Source organism: Trichosurus vulpecula, chromosome 2, assembly GCF_011100635.1.
Source record: "Trichosurus vulpecula isolate mTriVul1 chromosome 2, mTriVul1.pri, whole genome shotgun sequence".
Lineage (NCBI taxonomy): Eukaryota > Metazoa > Chordata > Mammalia > Diprotodontia > Phalangeridae > Trichosurus > Trichosurus vulpecula.
The window spans coordinates 60570243-60590602 of NC_050574.1; the positions used below are offsets into that span (position 1 = coordinate 60570243).

At 52.5% G+C, this 20360-nt stretch overlaps 3 protein-coding genes across 3 annotated transcripts; 2 read left to right on the top strand and 1 right to left on the bottom strand.

The window, feature by feature from the left end:
* The first annotated feature begins 3232 nt into the window (after positions 1–3232).
* On the top strand, positions 3233–6633 carry FAM110D (family with sequence similarity 110 member D). Its single transcript, XM_036746853.1, has 2 exons — positions 3233–3312; positions 5534–6633. The coding sequence occupies exon 2, from the start codon at positions 5600–5602 to the stop codon at positions 6401–6403; it is 804 nt and encodes a 267-aa protein (XP_036602748.1). The 5' UTR covers positions 3233–3312; positions 5534–5599; the 3' UTR covers positions 6404–6633.
* Positions 6634–7293: 660 nt separating this feature from the next.
* On the bottom strand, positions 7294–11855 carry C2H1orf232 (chromosome 2 C1orf232 homolog). Its single transcript, XM_036743165.1, has 4 exons — positions 11772–11855; positions 9164–9247; positions 8838–8935; positions 7294–7573 (listed from the first exon to the last, which is right to left on the bottom strand). Exons 1-4 carry the CDS (start codon positions 11853–11855, stop codon positions 7294–7296), a joined length of 546 nt encoding a protein of 181 aa, XP_036599060.1.
* A 4659-nt stretch (positions 11856–16514) lies between these two features.
* On the top strand, positions 16515–18455 carry ZNF593 (zinc finger protein 593). The gene is made up of 3 exons (XM_036746213.1): positions 16515–16773; positions 17901–17963; positions 18195–18455. Exons 1-3 carry the CDS (start codon positions 16577–16579, stop codon positions 18334–18336), a joined length of 402 nt encoding a protein of 133 aa, XP_036602108.1. The 5' UTR covers positions 16515–16576; the 3' UTR covers positions 18337–18455.
* The last annotated feature ends 1905 nt before the right edge of the window (positions 18456–20360 follow it).

Below are 20360 nucleotides of genomic sequence, written 5' to 3' on the forward strand. Positions count from 1 at the left end.
TTTGGTTTTGCCTTTTTTTTTTGTATCCTCAGCACTAAGCATAGTGCCTGGCACACAGTGCATACTTAATAAATGTTTGTTGACTGACCTGGCCCCCATTGGGATGTAAACTCCCTGAGGACTGTTTTTATCTTTGGATCCCTAGAACATGGCATAGTTCCTCGCTTTAAAAAATGTTTTTGTTGTCTGAACCTTGGATTTCATTGGCATAACGATGTGGTTTGTCCTTCATCCTTGAAGAAGACCGTGATATCAGAGAGATGATGTCATGACTTGTAACTGACTTGGATTTGAGTGAGGGAGGGCTGTGCAGCCTCACTTTTTCCTCCAATGTCATCTGGGTCCAGTGGCCAGATATAGGTCAGGAAGACCGGAGATGGACCCTGCATAAAGAACTCCTAGTATGGAAACTCCTTCTGCCAATGAGATCAGTCTTAGAAAACTGCCTAAGGCAAAAAGATGTTAAAGGACTTGCCCTGAGTCACACAGCTGGTTTTCTGCAGAGGCAGGAACCCAGGCATTCCTGATTTTGAGGCTGTGTAACACTAGAGCAAGGGTTGTTAACCTTCTTAGTACCGTGGACCCCTTCTCAGAATAATGTTTTTAAATGCATAAAATATGAATAATTAAATATGCAGCCAGAAAACTGTGCTCCCTAAGGTATAAGACAAGAAGGCAGCAAGAGCTGATTTCTAGGGCTTCTTCTTCCTCTAAATCTGTGTTCCCTCCATTCACATTAGAGAGAAGCTGGAGATGATGGTGGAAGGAAGCATCATATAGTGAAAGGAGTGTCCAACTTGGAATCAGAGGATCTGGGTTTGAATCTAAACTTGCACATTGGCCTGCATGATCTTGAACACTTGCCTTTTCTGGGCCTCAGTTTCCTCATCGGTAAAATGACTAGCTGGCCTTTAAGGTCTCCCTTCCAGCTCTAAATCCTATGATTCCGAATTCAAATACCTTCCATTTATCACCTGTGTACTAGGCGAGTCACCGAACCTCTCTAGCTCTCAGTTGCCCCATCTGTAAATGAGGATTTTTTTTTACATTTTTTCTCAGTTACATATAAACAAAAAATTTTAACATTGATTTTTAAAATTTTGGGTTCCAAATTCTCTCATTCTCTCTCCTCCCCCCTCTTCAAGAAGGCAAGCAATTTGATATAGATTATACATGTACAGTCATACAAACATTTCCACATTTAGCCATGTTGCAAAAAAAAAAACCCAAGAATAATAAAGTAAAAAAAAAAGTATGTTTCAGTCTGCATTCATACTCCATCAGTTTTATCTCTGGAGATGGAGAGCATTTTTCATCATAATCCTTCGGAGTTATCCCGGATCATTGTATTGCTGAGAATAGCTAAGTCATTCACAGCTGATCATCATACTATATGATTGTTACTGTATACAATGTCTCCTCGGTCTGCTCAGTTCACTGTGCATCAGTTCATGTAAGTCTTCCCAGACTTTTCTGAAACCCTTCTGCTCATCATTTCTCATAGCACAATAATATTCCATCATAATCATATACCACAACTTGTTCAGCCATTCCCCAATTTCCAATTCCTTAGAACTGCTATGAACATTTTTGTACATATTCTTTGATCTCCTTGAGGTACAGACCTAGTAGTGGCATTGCTGGATCGAAAGGTATGGACAGTTTTGTAGCCCTTTGGGCATAGTTCCAAATTACTCTCTCCACAATGGTTGGATCAATTCACAACTCAACAGTGCATTAGTGTCCCAATTTTTCCACATCCCCTCTAACATTTGTCATTTTCCTTTTCTGTCACGTTAGCCAATCTGATAGATATGAGGTTGTTCCTCAGAGTTGTTTTAGTTTGCATATCTCTAATCAGTAGTGATTTAGAGCATTTTTAATGTGACTATTTATAACTTTGATTTCTTCTGGGAACTGCTTGTTCATATCTTTTTTGACCATTTATCAACTGGGGAATGACTTGGATTCTTATAAATTTGACTCAGTTCTCTATATATTTGAATGAGGACTTTGCAGAAAAAAAATCACTGTAAATTTTTTCCCTGGTTGCCTACTTTCCTTCTAATTTTGGCTGCATTTTTTTTTTTGTGCAAAGCCTTTCCAATTTTATGTAATCGAAACTATCCATTTTACATCTTGTAATGCTCTCTGTCTCTTGTTTGGCCATAAATTCTTCCTTTATCCATAAATCTGACAGGTAAACTATTTAACACTTCCCTAATTTGCTTATTACTATCACCCTTTATGTCTAAATCCTGTGCCCATTTTGACCTTATTGTGGTATATGGTATTGTGAGATGTTGGTCTATTCCTAATTTCTGTCAAGCTACTTTCCAGTTTTCCCAGAAATTTTTGTCAAGTAGTGAGTTCTTGTCCTAAAAACTTGGATCTTTGGGTTTATCAAATACTAGGTTACTCTGGTCATTTACTCCTGTGTATAGTATACCTAATCCATCCCATTGATTGATTGGGTATATAGATTATCCCACTGACATCTATCCTACCTAACCTATCACTACTTTATTTCTTAGCCAGTACCAGTTTTGATGATTGCCACTTTGTAATGCAGTTTGAGATCTGGTACTGCTAAGCTACCTTATTTCCCATCCCCCCCCCATATTCTTAACTTTTTATTCTTCCAGATGAATCTTGTTATTATTTTTTTAACTCTATAAAAATGATTTTTTGGTAATTTGGTATGGATAAGTAAATTAATTTAGGTAGAATTGTCAGTTTTATTATATTGGCTTAGTTTACCCAAGAGCAATTACCATTTTGCCAATTATTCAGATTTGACTTTATTTGTATAAGAAACGTTTGGTAATTGTGCTCATACAGTTCCTGCTTTGTCTTGGCAGGTAGATGCCCAAGTATTTTGTATCATCCGCACTTATTTTAAATGGAATTTCTCTTTCTATCTTTTCTTGCTGGACTTTCTTGGTAATATATAGAAGAGCCGGTGGTTTATGTGGGTTTATTTTATATCCTGCAACTTTGCTGAGTTGTGAATTATTACATGAGGATTTTTGACTACATGTCCCTTCCGGCTCTGAGCTCATGATCTGGTCCTAAACAGGGGAAGGAAACAGCAGAGACCCACAGGCCATCCTCTTGGAGGGAAAGGAGGGGTTAATGGAGGCTGGACTAGAGGAGAAGGAGGGGTTAATCCAGGGACTCTGAAGACCAAACCTTTCCTGCTGGGAGAGGAGTAGGGGATGGGTTACTTGCTGTCTCAGTTCATTCTGTCCTTCCAGTCTGCCTGCATCTGTCTGGTGCCTCCTTGTTCTGCTCCCAATCTCCTTCAGAGAAGTGAGTAGCATCCCCTTCCCACCATTCCCTTGGGGCAGGAGGGCTACTGGGCATTGACTGGGGGATGGGGGAGGCAGAGCTGCTGCCTCGGTGGTCGGCATCCTGAGGTCAAGAAGCTGGAAAAAATCAGGGTAATGGGGAACCTGGGACCCTTAGATAACCCCTGTTCTGATGTGTCTGCAGTTGGCTCTGAGGAGGGCATAATGGACCGGCTGGGAGGAGAGGGAGTGGGCAGCTAAGTATTTTGGGTCCTATGATTAGGAAGAGCCAAGTAGTTTGGGGCTTTTTATAGCTCAATACTTTAGGCCTAGAGGCTCCCTGGGGAGGGCTTGGAAGGGGAAGGGGTAGGTACAGGTCTGCCCTGGCCAAGTACCCTGGATTCCAGACTCAAAAGCACCTTTAGGGCCCCCGAAGGTCAGTCTTGTGGTTAGATTTGCTGGGTTCCATGCTGGTGCTGAACTATGTCCTGCAGCCCCCACCCCCACCATCATCCCGATCCCTCTGGGTTTGAAGCACCCTCTTTCTGATACTGGGGAAGTTAGAGACAGCTGAACTGGGAAGGCTTAACTTCCTACCCCACTTCAGTTCATTGCTCCCACCCCAACCACTTGGCTCTCTGTGCGCCCCCCCCCCATCTGTGTTTCTTTGTCTCCTCTGTATTTGTGTGTGAGTCCTCTTCCCTTCCCCCCAGCCCTCCCCCCCACCAACTCCACAGCACTCCTCCAGGGATCAGGGTCTGGGAGCTTTGAAGAGGGAAAGCTGGGGCAGCCGGACAGAGTGCTTGCGGAGGGGGGCCACTCTCCCTATACGCCCTGTTTGGGCTGGGTCACCACATCCAAATGGGCCAACGAGTCCATTGCCGCCCTTCCCTATGCCCCACTCAGCTCTCCAAGTCTGATCTGTTCCCTCCTCCTCCTCCTCCCCAAAGCTGGTGGTAAAGGGGCAGGATGTGCGGATTTGAGCCATGTGGGTGGCCGGGTCCCTGTCCTACCAGGGAGCCCTGGGGGCTACGTTTGGACACGTCAGGAGTTGATTTACAGCCCCCCTGCCCAGCTGACCTTCCTCTGCAGAAGCCCAATGGGGGTGGGGTGGCTAGGAGGTCAGGTTAGGGGGTCACACGGGCTCTATGATTCCCAGAGAGGCAGCATGCCCCAAATGCATAGTTTTGGGGTGGGAAGATGAGGGAGGGGTTCCCAATTGATGTATAGGATCCCCCAAGGGGCTGACAGCACAATGGACCCAGAAAGAGGAAAATGAGTTAGGGCAATAGGGATGGGTATTAGAGGTGGGAAGCTTGTGGGGGGGGGCGGGGTGGTAGGGAGGGTTTGGGGATTGTAGGATTTAGAACTGAACAGGATGAGGAAGGTGAGGAAAATGAGGCTCAAAGAGAAGAGACTTTCCAACAGGAAAGAGATATGAGATATGGTGTCTAAACAGGAAAACCATTGGCCCCTGGCTGGAGTGAGGAAGAGTGAAGAGTCTGTCCGGAGGCAGGGGACTGTATGAGTTGACCCTAGTGAACTGTTCTCCTCCCCTCCTCCAAATGTCCAGGAAGGGCCTGGGCAGCCCATGGCCAGCTATGATTACTAGAGGCTCCCGCCCTGTGGTTACATCCTGACCTCAGCTGGCGGGAGGCAGGAGGGGCCCTGCCGGGAGGGTGGCTGAGCCTGGGAGCCCCGACTGGACAGCTTTGTCTTGGCCTCTGGAGCTTTGGGGCTGGGAAGAAGTATTTTTTCCGGTTGAAGCCACTTTGGGGATTTGGGCTGGGTCAGACCTTGGAGGATGGGAGCTGTCTCTCTTTTTTGATTCTCACTGAGCCCAAGCCTCCCGCCCAGCTCAGGAATGTGCCCCAATGACCTGGAAGGACCCTGCTCAGTGTGGGGTGTCTGGGAGGAGTTGGGGGTCTGGGTCCCTAGTCACCTGCCCCAGGCTCAATGCCTGGGTACCCTGGCCACTTCTGTCTCCCTGTTTTTAAAGGGGGCACTATAATATAGTTGGAAGAGCCATGAACAAACTTGGAAAAAAACAGGTTCTAAGCTTGGCTCTGCCACTAAGTCGATGACCTTGGGCACAGAGTCACTTGGCATCGATTAAAGGAGGTACTTGTACTAGGTGGCCTCTGAGGGCCTTTCTACCTCTCCATGATGCTCTCTTTGGGAGCCTAAAAGGATAGGCAGCTCTATCTGCCACTTGTAGACAGTGTCTTCTCTCCTTCCCACAGGCCTTAACTAGAGGCGCAGCTAGTCTCCGGTGGCCCACAGGGCATTGCTCCCCCTGCCCTGCTGAGATGCATTCCACTTCACTGGCCACCCCATCCCCCACCCGGACCCCCAGCGCTGTAGAGAGGCTAGAGGCAGACAAGGCCAAGTATGTCAAGACCCAGCAGGTGATCGCCCGGCGCCAGGAGCCAGCCCTTCGAGGGGGATCAGGCCCTCTGACCCCTCACTCCTGCAATGAGCTGGAGTCCCCACCCTCACCGAGGCCTCTTGGGCCAGCCCGAAGAGGTAGCGGCAAGCGCCTTCTGAGGCCCGACTCACTCATCATCTACCGGCAGAAGCGGGACTGCAAGGCAGTAAACAAAGAGAATGCCAAGGGGCAGAGCCTTGTTCGACGCCTCTTCCAGGGAGCGTCCCCGGATTCTCCTGGAACCCCCAGCCCAATAGAGCGGGTGGCCCCAGTGCCCCGAGCAGGATGGGCCACAGCTGGGAAGGGTCCAGGAGCCCCACAGCCCACATCTCCTGAGTCGGGCAAGCGAGCCCTCTGTCCCACATGCTCCCTGCCCTTGTCTGAGAAAGAACGTTTCTTCAATTACTGTGGGCTGGAGCGGGCACTGGTGGAGGTTCTGGGTGCTGAGAGGTTCTCACCTAAGACCTGGGAAACAGATGCCAGCCCTCCACTGGGCAGGCCCAGCTCTGAGGGTGGCAGCGAGTGGGATTCGAGTGGGGGTGATGGTGGCGGTGGAGACTCTGAGGTGGGCACGTCTAGAGACGGGCAACCCCCTGTATCTGTGGTGGAACGTAACGCCAGGGTCATCAAGTGGCTCTACGGGTGCCAGCGGGCTCAGGCACCTCCCCTGGAGTCAGAAGTGTGAGTGGGTATGAAGGTAGAGAATGAGTGGGCATAGGAGCTGGGCTCTTCCCTGCCCATGGGATGGCACCGTCTGTGGGATAGTATTGCTGCCCCAGGCCTGATGCTCTGGCTGAGGGGCAGGACCCAGGCTGGAGTAATTGGGAAGAGTGAAGATAACTCCATGGCCCCTGTGGAGGCTTGATCTGGGGAGTGGGGGGTCAGGATGGGGTATCAGGGCTGTGTCCGGGAGACATGCTGAATAAAGTGGACTTTATTTAAGTCTGGTTCTGTGTTGGGGGAGAGGGCACAGAGGGTGTGGGATGAAGAAGTAGCAGCTGAGGATCCTAGGATTCATTTCTGATAGACTTAGGAAGGGGTCTGGGGGAATACTGATAATAATGAGGATGCTAATAGATAACATTTGTATATTCAAGGAAGGTTTCAAAGTGCTGCACATACATTATCTCACTACATGATGAGAGACAGGGTGGCTGCCCTTCCTACCTGCTGTTCCAGCCTGGGGCCGGGTCGGGGTGGGGGAAGGGGCCTGGGCCCACGGTGGGGAGGCGAAATAAGGAGAGGAGGAGAGCTGGGCATCTCTTTCCTGACTGCCAAAGGAGTCTTCCTGAAGTCTAAGCCCAGTCTCTCTTACTGCACTCTGAGCCCTATCTGGGAAGTGGATGGGCCTTCCCTCTCCACCTGCCCTTTGGTTACAGGTGTTTGGGGAGGTTTAAGGCCGAGGAAGGAGAACTGTCTGCCTGGGACCGGCGCGATGGGCATCTCTTCCATCCCCTCGTATTGCAGCCCCTGGGTATAGGGGACAGAGAAGCCTCCAGGCAGCAGGATCTTTGGTCCTAGAGAGCCTTTGATAGGGTGGGTGTGGATGGGAGGGGCACGGGGGTTGCGGGGCAGCTAATCTCCTTTGGGGATGGCTTTGCTGCGCATCTCAGCCAGTTTGTTGGTTAGGAAACCCCACTTGAAGCCAGCGGCTGGGTCAGGCTCGGTGCGGTCATCGGCTCCATCCTCCCGATCTGGCTCGGCTGCCCCTTCGCCCCCGAGCATGGCCTCTGCTGAAGCCTCGGCCTCCTGTGGCGGCTGCTGGTGATGCTGTTGCTGCCATCTGCTGGCGAAGGCATCCCAGAAGCCTGGCCCCTTGGGGGCATCCTCCGTGGGGGGCGGTGCTGCCAGGGGACTGCGGGGGAGAGAAGGGCTGTGTGGGTGAGGACAGAAAGGGGAGAGGGAAATGTGCCAAGGGGAAGGGGAAGAGAAAAGGGAAAGAAAGCATAGAGTAGGAGCTGCAAGGGGCTTTTTTTTTTTTTTTTGCAGACGAAGAAACTGAGGCCCCAGGACATTAATTAAATGACTTGCCCACAGCCACATAGCTAGAAAATGTCTTGAGGCAGGATTTGAATCCAGATCCAAGTCCAATGTCCTATTCTTTTGTGGAGGGTTGAACCAGGTGGTCACTGAGATCCCTTCCAAGTTAGTCTGTGATTTTGTGATGGGGTGGGAGTACAAAAGAGGAGAGAGAGGAAAGCGTGGAGGGAAAGGGGGCTCTGAGGAGATAGGCGGGAGAGATGAGTGTGTGAGGGGCATGGGTATGGGGGGCTCTGGGGAGATGTGTGTTGGGGATAGGGAGAAGGGCACATGGTGATGGTTAGAGGAGAGGAGCATTTGTGTGAAGACTAATAGGGAGGGGTCTGAAGAGGGGAGAAATGGGGATTGGGTTTGAGGGAGGAGCTGAAATGAGGATGGTTATGGAGGGAGAGGAGGAAAGGTGTGTGTATGTGTGTGTGTGTGTGTGTCTGTGTGTGTGCTCGTCTGTGTGTGTGTGTGTGTGTGTGTGTGCTCGTCTGTGTGTGTGTGTGTGTGTGTGAGTGTGTGTGTCTGTGTGTGGGGGTGGGTGTCTAGGAGGGCCCGTTCGTGAGATTGAGGTGGGTCTGTGTCCACGGATGGACAGATGTTGATAGGGCAGCCAGTGGGATGGAAGTGGAAAGGGTGGGCAGGAGGCTGGGAAGTCAGGGCTCAGGTAGATGAGAGGGGCAGGGTATGGAATCCAGAGATCCTTGGGAACAAGGAAAAGGAAGGAAGGTCACTAGAAGATCATCTTATCACTTTTCCAGGTGACTGGAGAAAGAGGCTGCCTGGCCAGGTTTTGGCAGGCCAACCCTCAGCAAGGCTGAGCAGTGGGGTGACTTTCCCAAGGGCAGCCACCAACTTGTTCCTTGGAAGGAAGATAACAAACAGGCCCCCAAACTTGGACCAGGCCTCACAGACATGAACACAAGCACAGAGACCCAGACCCAGACTCAGACAGGATGTAGTAGGAAATGACTATAAGGGGAGAAACTGAGGTGCAAGTCTCAAAGGCACCCCCTTCTTCTCCCCACCCCCAGTCTGAGATCAGGAGGAGCCATACATTCTGGACATCCACCCATTTCCCAATCCCCTCCTACTGGTCAGCACAGGGTTCTGAAGGCAGCAGCTTGTCCTCATCTTCTTTGTTGAACAAGGACGACATTGTCCTCCAGCCTTTCACTCCAGCACCTTGGACCTGAGGAAGAGCCAAGTCTGGTCACAGATGACCTCCCTGCCCCAAATCAGGAAACCTTTTTCCTTCCCTCTCCCCGCCTCCCCTCCCTTCCCCTCTTCCTTCCCCTCTCCCCTCTCCTCCCCTCTCCCTCCACTTCCCTTTCCTTCCCTCCCCCTCCCCTCCCTCCTCTCCCTCCCCTCTTCCCCCTTCCCCACTGGATGCTCTGCTCTCCAAGCTGGGCAGCCTTACCCTCCGGGCCAGCTGGGACATGGGATTGCTAGCCTCCTCTGTGAGCTGCACATCTTCCTGCTCTGCTAGCACTGGCCTCTCTGTCTGTGACACAAGCCCCAAGCCCAGCTGTGGCGGGGGTGGGGGGCACACAGTATACCCCCAGGTCCCCTCTTACTCCCCTCCCCTCCCTCAAACACACTTGTCTTCCCCTCACACCCAATCCTACCTCCCAAAGCCCATTTCTTCCTCACCCCCATGTCCTGCCCCCTACGGCCCGACTGCCCTCTCATGTCCACATTTACCTCCTCCTCCCACACACGATTACAACTTCTCCTCTCCTGCTCTCAGCTCACCTCTCCCCTTGTATACAACAACACAATCTTTCTTTTCACACAGACCCTCCCCCTCCAACCCAGCCCTTTGTGTCCCTCTCATACATATCCACCCCACTGCATTATACACATATGTACAGATCCATTTCTCTCAGAACCTTCCTGAGACTAACCCCAATTTGTGAGGTACAGGGCAATGTCTTAGTGCAATTTTAAGCTTTAATAAGCGTAAGACTTTTGTCACGGACACCCTGCACATATCTCGTTTGTACAGTTATCTGCATGTTGTCCCCTCCATGAGGCTGCTCTCCTCGAGGGCAGGGACTGTCTTTTGCCTTTCTTCCCTTCTCCAGCACTTGACACAGTGCCTCACACACATTCTGTTGTGTGTCCGACTCTTCGTGGCACCATTTGGCATTCTTGGTTTGTTTTTTATTGTCAAAGATACTGAAGTGATTTGCCATTTCCTTCTCCAGCTCGTTGTACAGATGAGGAAACTGAGGCAAACAGCGCGAAGTGACTTGCTCAGGGTCTCCCAGCTAAGTGTCTCAGGCCAGATTTGAACTCAAGAAGATGATTCTTCTTGACTCCAGGCCCAGTGCTCTGTGCGCTGCACCACCTAGCTGCCTGACACGTACAGTAGATGCTTAATAAATGCTGGTTGGCTGACTGACTGTCAGACTATACCTACAGCCTGTGCACATGAGAGCACTAGGGTTCAGTGGAACAAGCTTTGCCACTAACTCCCTGTGTAACCTTGGATAAGTCACTTCTCCTTTAGGGGCCTTAGCTTTCTCATCTGCAAATGAGGGACTGAACTAGATATTCCCCGAATTCCTTTCCAGTTCTTATGGTCTGTGTCTATAGGCCTCATACAAAGTGGGGGAAAAGCCCAAGAGCCATTGAAGTGAACCATATCATTGCACAGACTTACCCAGGGTCACACCGCTAATATCAGAGATATTAGAACCCGAGTCTTCTGATTTCAAATTCAGTGCTCCCTCCACAGCACCCAGCTACATTTGCACAGACACACAGATACCTGCCCAGCACATGCCCCAGGCAAATCCAAATAGCTTCCACGTGGAGATGGCTGTTCCTCCCCCATTTTTTCCCAGGATCTCTACGGTCTCCGGGCAATGTCAAGCGTGTTGGGTGGACCCCTCCCCAGAAGCACTCTTGACAAGGCCAGATTTATGGGAGGCCACAGACAAAAGTCACCTGGGAGGAGTAGGCACAGATGGGCTGTTGGAGGGAGTGCCTACATCGGGGAGATAATATGTCCACAGGAGGCCTGGAGCGTCCCATCTCTGATGTCAGGACAAATAGTCTGGGTCAGAGCTTGATTAGAAACTCTAAAGGTACACTTGGCCCCTATCGTTCCCAGCTGATGTTCTTCCAAGTCAAATCTGGCATCCGTCCCCAGTCCCCTGGGAAGACACCTGTCTCCCTGGGGCCTCAGGTCCCCCCCTCCCTGCCTGTCCCCTCCCCCCTTCTCATCCTTTCCAACTTTGCCTTCCTCTTTCTTTCCTGCTTTCCCCTCCCCATTCTCTCATCTTGTTCCTGTTCCTTCTGTTATGGAATGTCAGAGTGGGAAGGGGACTTAGAACATGGAATGTCAGAGCTGGGAAGAGACTTTAGAACATAGAATTCAGAGCTGGGAGGGCCCTTAGAACACAGAATGTCAGAGCTGAGAGAACTCTTAGAACAGAGAATTCAGAGCTGGGAGGGCCCCTAGAGCAAAGAATGTCAAAGTTAGAATGGACCTGAGAACAATGTGAGGGACCTGAGAGATTCTCTAGCCCAGGAGTTCTCAGACTCCTTTGCCATCTTAAACATTATTGTGGACCACAGCACCACCCCCCCAAATTTTTTTGTTCATGTGGGTTATACTAATATTTGCCATATTGGAAATTAAAACATCTTTGTATTATTATAAAAATAGTTTTGACTTTGTGGACCTCCTAACAGGGTTTCGGAGACCCCCAAGGGCCTGTGACCACACTTTAAGAACTTATGGTCTAGTAGAATTGTTCTCACTTTTTGACATAACACAGTAGCTGGCACACAGTAGGCACTTAATAAATGCTATTATTATTCATTCGGACTGAGCCAGAGACAGCCTGAGCTGCTTAAGCTCACACAACAAGTGAGCAGCCAAGTCAGGAATCCACCCGTGGTTCCTGAAGTGCCAGCATATTGCTTCCTTTCCCTCATTTTCCTCCCCACTCCTTCCTGATCACTTTTGTCCCCTGCCCAGACTGCGCTGTCTGTTAGGCGCCTGGGTCACCCACCTCTTCTGAGAGTTCTTCCCCAGACTCTCCGCCCAGGGTCTGCAGCACCTTTGACTTGTAGGTCTTCCAAAAGGCCTGGTTCATGGTTGTAGGGGCACCGTCCAAGGTACAGGGCAGGTGATGATGGCTCAGTGGGTACCAGTGCCCATCTCACAAGGCCACTCGGCTGGGCCTGGCTCTTGCCCTCTGGGATCAGGTGACCTCATTAAAGATAAACCAGCTTTCCCTGCCTGGCCTGGTGCCCTGGGGGCAGGAATCTGATCTGGAGGAATCTGGGGCGGGGGTAGGGACCCCCACCTTCCTTCAGTTCATCGTGGCAGCTGCAGGGCCCAGGATGATTTCAGGCTCCTCCTCGTCCCCCTGGCATGAGACAGGGGAGGTTCAGGAGAAATTTTCCCCAAATCCTTCCCATCTCATTCATCCCCAAACCTAGGACAGGCACTCCCCACAACAAGGACAACTCCCCCTTTAAAAAATCCAACCTGATGGTCATGGACACACTTTTTGCATTTTCAGTCTATTGCCCCTGTTTAACCTTAACGATCTGGCTGACATTTGGTAATGGGGGTCCTAGGCAGGCCCCTCAGCCTCTGGAGCCACCAATGCCTGGTCTCAGATTTCACAGCATTGTCTGGTAACTGATTCCCCCTTCCTGGAGCGGGGGGACAGACGCTCAGCCCTGTGACCCTGTCTCCTGGCAACCAGCTCCAAATAGCCCAAGTCCCTGAATTATTACTGAGTCCCTGAATGTTCCTCACTCCAGCTTTGGTTTCTCCCGCTCTAGGAGGAACCAGGCCCTGGGGACATAGGGCTGGAGCTAGAGTGAGGCTCCTTCCCCCTGCCCCGCACCCCATCCTCTCCTCCCTAACCCTTGCCTGCCAGGCTGGGACGGATACATCTGGCAGGCCTCAGCCCTAAAAACACTCATCCCCTGGAGCTCCAGGGAGGAATTCTCCCATGAGAATTCTCCTCCCCCTTGGCCTGATTGAGACCAAGGCCACCCTCCCCCACATCCCATTGGCCATGAGCATCTCTGGGGTGTCATCCCTATGTTCTATTAGCCTACAACTCCTACACAAGCATAAGATAGAAAAGTGAGACAACATGGGTTCATGGGAAAACCCCCCAGGGATCTTCATGGACTTCAAGCTTACCATTGCCTGGACCATTTCCCATTCAACCCAATAAACCTGAATGAAGCACCTGAGACTGTATGAACAAGGCTGGGGGCTCAAAACGGGGGGGGAGGAGCACATTCCTTTAAGGATGTTCCAGTCTGAAAGCCTAACTTGGCAGAGCGAAATAGAAACTAACTGCACTTTCCAGCTGTAGTTAAGGAAGGAGAGGGTGACAATCCTGCTGTCCTCCGCCCTAGTGAGAACACACCTTGAGTAACTTAAGTTATTGGAGAGACCTTGGCTTAGTGTGTGTGTGTATGTGTGTGTGTGTGTGTGTGTGTGTGAGAGAGAGAGAGAGAGAGACACGGAGGGAGAGGGGGAGGGAGGGAGGAAAGAAGAGAGAGGGGGAGGGAAGAAGGAAGGGGGGGAGACAGAGAGAAAGACAGGGGGGGGGAGGGGGGAGGGAGGGAGGAAAGGAGAGAGGGGGGAGGGAGAGACAGAGAGATGGGGGGGAGGGAGGGAAGGAGGAAGAGGGAGAGGGGGAGAGAGAGAATGAAGAGAGAGAGAGAGAGAGAGAGAGAGAGAGAGAGAGAGAGAGAGAGAGAGAGATATTCACAGCATTGGAAGGAAGCTCAGTGACCAGCCATCTAGTCCAACCCAGGCCGGCAAGGAATTCCCAGAACAACATACCCCCCAAGTGGTTGTCCACCCTCTGCTTGAAGCCCTCCGAGAAGGAACCCATGCCTTCTCTAGATGGTTCTTGCATTTAGGGACAAACTCAATACCATTTGTGTGCTACTCTGTACCGGGGCAACAGAGCAAGGGATTGGGTTTTAGGCTGGTTAGTTTTCTCTACAGAGGCATTTCACGACCTGCAGGCGAGTCAGAGAGGAAGCCCTGTATTGGGTGACTTGCCCAACGACCCGCAGCTAGGAAGTACATGAGGCAGAATTGAAACCTAGGGCCTCCCTAGTGCTTTAGCATCCAGCCTTTAATAAGCATTTTCTCATTCATCCATTCCTTTCCGACTCTGTGCAGAATGTCATAATGGTTCTCTCTGGGTCTAGCAGGCCTTAGTAAATGTTAGTTGGATTGAATGGAATTGGGCCCATTTCTGGGGCAGATTCTAGTCCAAATGTAGACCAGCGCAGACAGGAGGGGCAGGAGAGGCACCAGGATGATAGAGGACTTGGAAGCGCCGGTTCCATACCCATCCCCCATTACCTGTGTTTATTCACTTGGTATGCACTTGGCCTCTTGGTAGGCAGCAGTAGTTTAAAGGGCTGGCCTTGGAGGTTCAAGTCCCAGCTTGATATGTTCTGGCTGCTCCAACCTGCCCGATACACAACCTCTCAGAGCCTCAGAACAATACATTGTAGAGTATTTGCAGATCCCCATTTTCAAGGGTTTCCTTGTCCGGACTTCTATGTAATAATAGCTAGCATTGTATATGGAGCTTTAAGGTACTTCACAGCTGTTACTCAACAACGGTAGGTGCTTGTATTATCCCCATTTCACAGATAAGGAAACTGAGGCAGAGGTTAACTATCTTGCCCAGGGTCAAACGGTAAGCGTCTGAGACCAGATTTGAATCCAGGTTTTCCGGACACTAAGTCCAGGCCCCATCCCATGGGCCACTAGCTAATGAAAGCGAGGGTCTGGTCTTTGCTGCCTCTCCCTTTGCTGCTTCATCAGATCTATGTTTACATGTTTCTATTGTTTCCTTGCAAGGAACTATGCTCCTGGAACTATGCCTGCCTCAGGTCTGTCCTCCAATCAGCCCCTAGAGTGATTTTCCTAAACAGGTCTGACCACATCACCCCACTATTCAATAAACTCCAGTGGGTCAGTATCGCCTTCAGGATCAAATACAAAATGCTCTCTTTGGCACTCAAAGGCCTACATGACCTAGCCCAGGGGTGGGGAACCTTCGGCCTCAAGGCCACAGGTAGCCCTCTAGGTCCTCAAGTGTGGCCCTTTGACCGAATCCAAACTTCACAGAACAAATCCCGGAAGGATTTGTTCTGTGAAGCTGGGACTTGTTTTGTGAAATTTGGATTCCGTCAAAGGGCTGCACTTGAGGACCTAGAGCAGGGGTGGGGAAGCTGTGTCCTCCAGGCCACATGTGGCCCTCTAGGTTCTCAAGTCCTTTAATAAAAGGATTTGTTCTGTAAAACTTGGACTCAGTCACAAGGCCGCACTCCAGAACCTACAAGGCCACATGTGGCCTTGAGGCTGCAGGCTCCCCACCCCTGACCTAGCTCCTTCTACCTTCCCAGTCTTCTTACAACTTTCCTGTGCACCATGTACTTCTCCATCTACTGACACTGGCCTCCTGGCTGTTCCATGAACAGGACCCTCTGTCTCTCAACTCCAGGTATTCTCTCTAGCTGCCTCTCATGCCTGGACTGCCCTCCCTCCTCCACTCCCACTACTGACCTCCCTGGCTTCCTTCCCTAAAATCCACCTTCTACAAGAAGCCTTCCCCAACCCCTTAATTCTAGTGCTTTTTTTCTAAAAATTATCTCCTCTTGACGCAGCTAGGTGGCACATCGGGAGTCAGGAGGACCTGGAATTGAACCCAGCGTCAGATACTTCCAAGCTGTGTGACCCTGGGCAAGTCACTTCACCCCACTGCCTCCAAAACAAACAAACGAAAATTATCTGCCGCTTATCCTGCATGTGGTTTGTATGTAATCTCCCCCACTAGAGTGTGAGCTCTTTGAGAGGCCGGGCCTATCCTCTGCCTCTTCTTGTATCCACGGTGCTTAGTACCCTGTGTAGCATTACTTAATAAACTTTGATTGGCACATAGTAGGTGCTTAATAAATGTTTGTTGATTGACTGAAGGCAGGGACTGTTTCTTTTTTTGTCTCTTGTATCCCCAGAACTAAACACTGTGCCTGGCACATAGTAGTTGCTGTTCAGTCTCGTCAGACTCTTGGTGACCCCATTTGGGGTTTTGTCGGCAAAGATACTAGACGGAGTTGCCATTTCCTTCTCCAGCTCATTTTACAGACGAGGAAACTGAGGCAAACAGGGTGAAGTGAAATGCCCAGGATCACACAGCTAGGAAGTGTCTGAGGCCGAATTTGAACTCAGGGAGATGAGTCTTCCCCGCACATAGTAGGCGCTTCACAAATGTTGATGGATTGAAGGCAAGGGGCCCGCTCCTTTGTTTAATTGAGCATCCCCCGCACTAAGCACAGCGCCTGGCACATAGTAGGACTCCTAAATGTTGACGGATCTACGGGCTGAAGGCAGGGACTGTCCCCTATTTGGTCTGGAGCTCCCCAAGGCACGCTTGTGCATGGACCAGGAGACCCGAGGCTCGTCTGGAGCAGCTCGAGCAGGAAACACTTTGGGGGCGGGAGGGGCAGCCCTAGAGAAAGGGCACCGAGTGGCTGGAATGAGGCTCAGCGTCATTCCCGGTGCCCCGGGGGCAGGCTGCGGCGCAGAGGGTGCGTGCCGGGGGCAGAGACAGGCTTCACCCCGGAGAACCCTCTCTGTCCCCGTAGTACAGTGCGGATAACACGGTTGGGGACCGGGAACGAGACCCCGCCAGTCCGCCAGGGGGCGCTCGGGCCGAGGGTCCCCGTAGGCCCTCCCCGTGACGTCACGACCCGGCCCGGAAGCCGAGCTCACGTGGGCCCCGGCGGCCCTGAGCCTTTTTTCCCAGCCGAGGCCATGGCCCGTTCCCGGCGCACCGGCGCCCACCGCGCGCACTCCCTGGCCCGCCAGCTGAAGGCCAAGCGGCGGCGGCCGGACCTGGACGAGATCCACCGGGACCTGCGGCCCGACAGCGCCGCCCGCCGGCCCCAGCCGGACGCAGAGCCGGACCCCGACCTGCCCGGAGGCGGCCACCACCGCTGCCTGGCCTGCGCGTGAGTTCCGGAAGGGGTGGGGCGGGGGCGGGTCTTCCGGGGGCCGTGCTGGGGAGTGGGGGTGGGGCAGAAGAATGGGGGCCCCGGGGAGTGCAGCCTGGGGGCTGGGAATTGGGGAACATGAGGGCAGAGGCTCATGGGGGCTGGGAAGTGGGGACCTAGGGGGCAGAGGCTCATGGGGGCCTAGGAAGTGGGGACCTAGGGGCAGAGGTTCATGAGGGGCTGGGAATTGGGGAACATGAGGGCAGAGGCTCATGGGGGCTGGGAAGTGGGGACCTAGGGGCAGAGGCTCATGGGGCGCTTGGAAGTGGGGACCTGGGGAACATGAGGGCAGAGGCTCATGGGGGCTGGGAAGTGGGGAACATGAGGGCAGAGGCTCATGGGGGGCTGGGAAGTGGGGACCCAGGGAGTGCAGACTGAGGGGCTGGGAAGTGAGGACCTATGGGGCAGAGGCTCGTGGGGGGCTGGGAAGTGGGCAACATGAGGGCAGAGGCTCATGGGGGCTGGGAAGTGGGGACCTAGGGGGCAGAGGCTCATGAGGGGCTGGGAATTGGGGAACATGAGGGCAGAGGTTCATGGGGGCTTGGAAGTGGGGACCAAGGGGGCAGAGGCTCATGGGGGACTGGGAAGTGGGGAACATGGGGGATGGAGGCTCATTGGGGGCTGGGAAGTAGGGACCTAAGGGGCAGAGGTTCATGGGGGCTAGGGCAGGGGTGTTGGAGACTTAGGAGACTGGAGGCTTTGGGAGGGTTTGGAAGTGGGGACCTAGGAGGTGAAGGCTTGAGGGATGGGGAATTGGGGACCTGGGGACTAAAAGTTGTGGGGTTTGGTGCAGATGGTAATTGAGGGCCTGGAAGATGGAGGTTTTGGGAGATAGAGCTGGGTAACAGGGGAACCTATTGAGATTGGAGACCTGGGAATGGAGGCTTTGGCAGTTGGGGTTTGGGACTGGGGGATGGAGGCTAAGAAGGGTCCAAGCCAGGCAAGGAAAGGAAGCTGGGACATGAAAGATCAAGTTTAAAGGCCAGAGATTTGTCTGAGTGCCTCCTTTTCTAGCTCTTCTTCTGTGGGGGGTGGAGGGGAGGAAAAGGACCCTCTACTCACATCTTACCTCTGTCCCCCTCCAGGAGATACTTCATTGATACTACCAGCCTGAAGAATCATTTGAAGTCCAAAGATCACAAAAAAAGGTGGGAGGCTTGGGGCTGGCTCTTTCCAGCTGTGAAGGCCCCATCTTGCTAGCCTTCTCCTAGCCCTTCATTTCTTCTCACCTTCCCCTCTTTGCCCTCCCCCACAGCATTTCTGCTTTCTCTCTGACTTCTCACCTCTTCCCTTAGATCCCCTCTCTGATCTTCCCCTTCCCCATTTCTTCCCAGTCTTGCCCTGACCCTTCTTTAACTCTGGCCCCTTTTTTCCTACAGGCTGAAGCAGCTGACAGTAGAACCCTACAGTCAGGAAGAAGCAGAGCGGGCAGCGGGCATGGGCTCTTATGTGCCCCCCAAATGGTTGGCAGTGCCCACAGAGGTATCCACCGAGACATCTGATATGGAGGTGGCCAGCTGATGCTGCCCAAAGCAGAGGATAGCCATGCTAGACTGGGCTGGCTGGACCGTATCTCTCCCCCAACACTCAGAGCAGACTTCTTACTTTTCCCCAATAAAGGAGCTGAGCTGCTATGTGTCCATCATGTTTCTGATTTCCCCTGCATGCCAGGCTGGAGCTGATGCTTGTTCCCCATCCGCATTCCCCCAGGAGTTCCTATGTCCCTACTGCTCAAGGCATGCTTGCCCATGGGCTATGCCTGTGGGACTCTGCCACGTGCTGAACCTTGGGGTCAAGGGAATGAGAACCCTTCCCTCCCCGTTACTCTGCTTTGGACGCGTGTCACCAGATGGAAAGCCCCAGTCGCACGTCTTCTGTGTCTGCACCTTGAAGTTTTCCAGGTTTATTCCATCTAGGGCTCCCACTTCTCCAGCCTAGGTAGGCATGGATGCTCCCTGTACCCCTTCCTCTTCCCCTTGGCCTCCCAGACTGCTGGAGCCACCATCTGATGGGGTGGGGGGAGGGGTGATGGTAGAAAGAGAGACAGGAAGAGTTCTTCCTCTGGATATTGGGTGAGATGGATGCTGCCCCCGAGACTTCCAGGGGCTCCCTGTCCTGTCATGGGGTCTTCGGGGACTTTCCTTGACCCACCAGCTGCCGGACACTGTAGAAGGAGAGACCTAGGCCAAACACAGCCAGTAGTGTGGCCAGGGCACCTACCAGTTGGTTCCGGGGCTCTGCCTCCAGCTCCCCAGCCACTTGCATCTGGGTAATGGGGTAGAAAGAGAGCAGAGTTGGTGGGGGGAGACAGTCAGGGAGTCCATCAAGATCCCTGGGTGTTCCCTCTGGCCTTATGGATGCAGACGGGGGGGGGGGGGTGGTTGGGAGGGGAGGGGTGCCACAGAGAAGGGGTGAGGCTGGCGGGAGATGTCAATAACCCTACGGCTTCTTGCTCAGGCTCAGGAAGGGCAGGAGGATGGCCTCCCTCCCAGGGACATTCCATCCCGATGCTCTCTCGCATCAGTGCTGCAGGGCTAGCATGCGGGGCCCAGCTGCTCAGGCGGCATGCAACGTGCCTGGCTGGCTCCTACTGTGGCAGGCTGGGGGTAGAGCACAGGGAAGTCTGGTATGTTATGGGGTAGGGGGAGTTACCTCTAGCATCCGAAAATAGCCGGGGGTCAGTCGTCCAAAGCGCATGGTTGGCCTAGGGCTGGGGGGCAAGGGGGCGGTGGATTTGTCTTCCTGGTGGCCGTCTGGTGAGGGCAGGAGGAGAATGAAAACCCAGTTGGTATTTCTAATGCCACTAACTAGAAATTGGGTCAGGGGGAGGGGGCAGCAATGCTTAGCACTACATTCTTGCTATGTCCCCACCTCTTGCTCACACAGCACCCCCCCAACGTATGCACGTACACAGTCTCCCCTACTTCCTTCTCCTTGTTACTGGGTACTCAGCTCTGTATCTTCCAGTGCCTGAACCCTCCTCTGTACCCCTAACCCCCATGCCAGGAAAGGTCCTTTCATCACCCCCCAACCCAAAGGCACATATACTTGGAGAGGATGCTCACCTTCGGCTGCCCGCCCACGACTCACAGGCAGCTGGGACAGCAATGGGTCCTTTAAATCAGGTCCCCTCCCCTTACTGGGCCAGCCCGGGTGGCAGCTGTCAAGAGATATCAGCATCAGGCTGGAATCAGGCCTTTGTGCCCACCCCACTTCCTGCCATGGAGGCGGGCACCTGAATATGAGGAGGAAGGAGGCCTCACACCAGCAAGGTATGCGTCATCCGGGGTAGGGGTGGGAGAGGTCACCGATTCTGTCTGAACCGGTATCCTGGATGTTATTGGGTGGAGCAATGGGACGTCCAAGCCCCCAAGATGCAGCTAACAGTGGTATAGGATTTGGAGCCAGAGGGGCCAGGTTCAAATCCCACCTTTGACACTATCTGTATATGATGCAGACCCTCTCTGCTACCTAGCCTATGTTTCTCTGTTCCCTCTGCTCCTTGAGAAGGCCATGTCTAATCAGTGCCTTCACTTCCTCTCCTC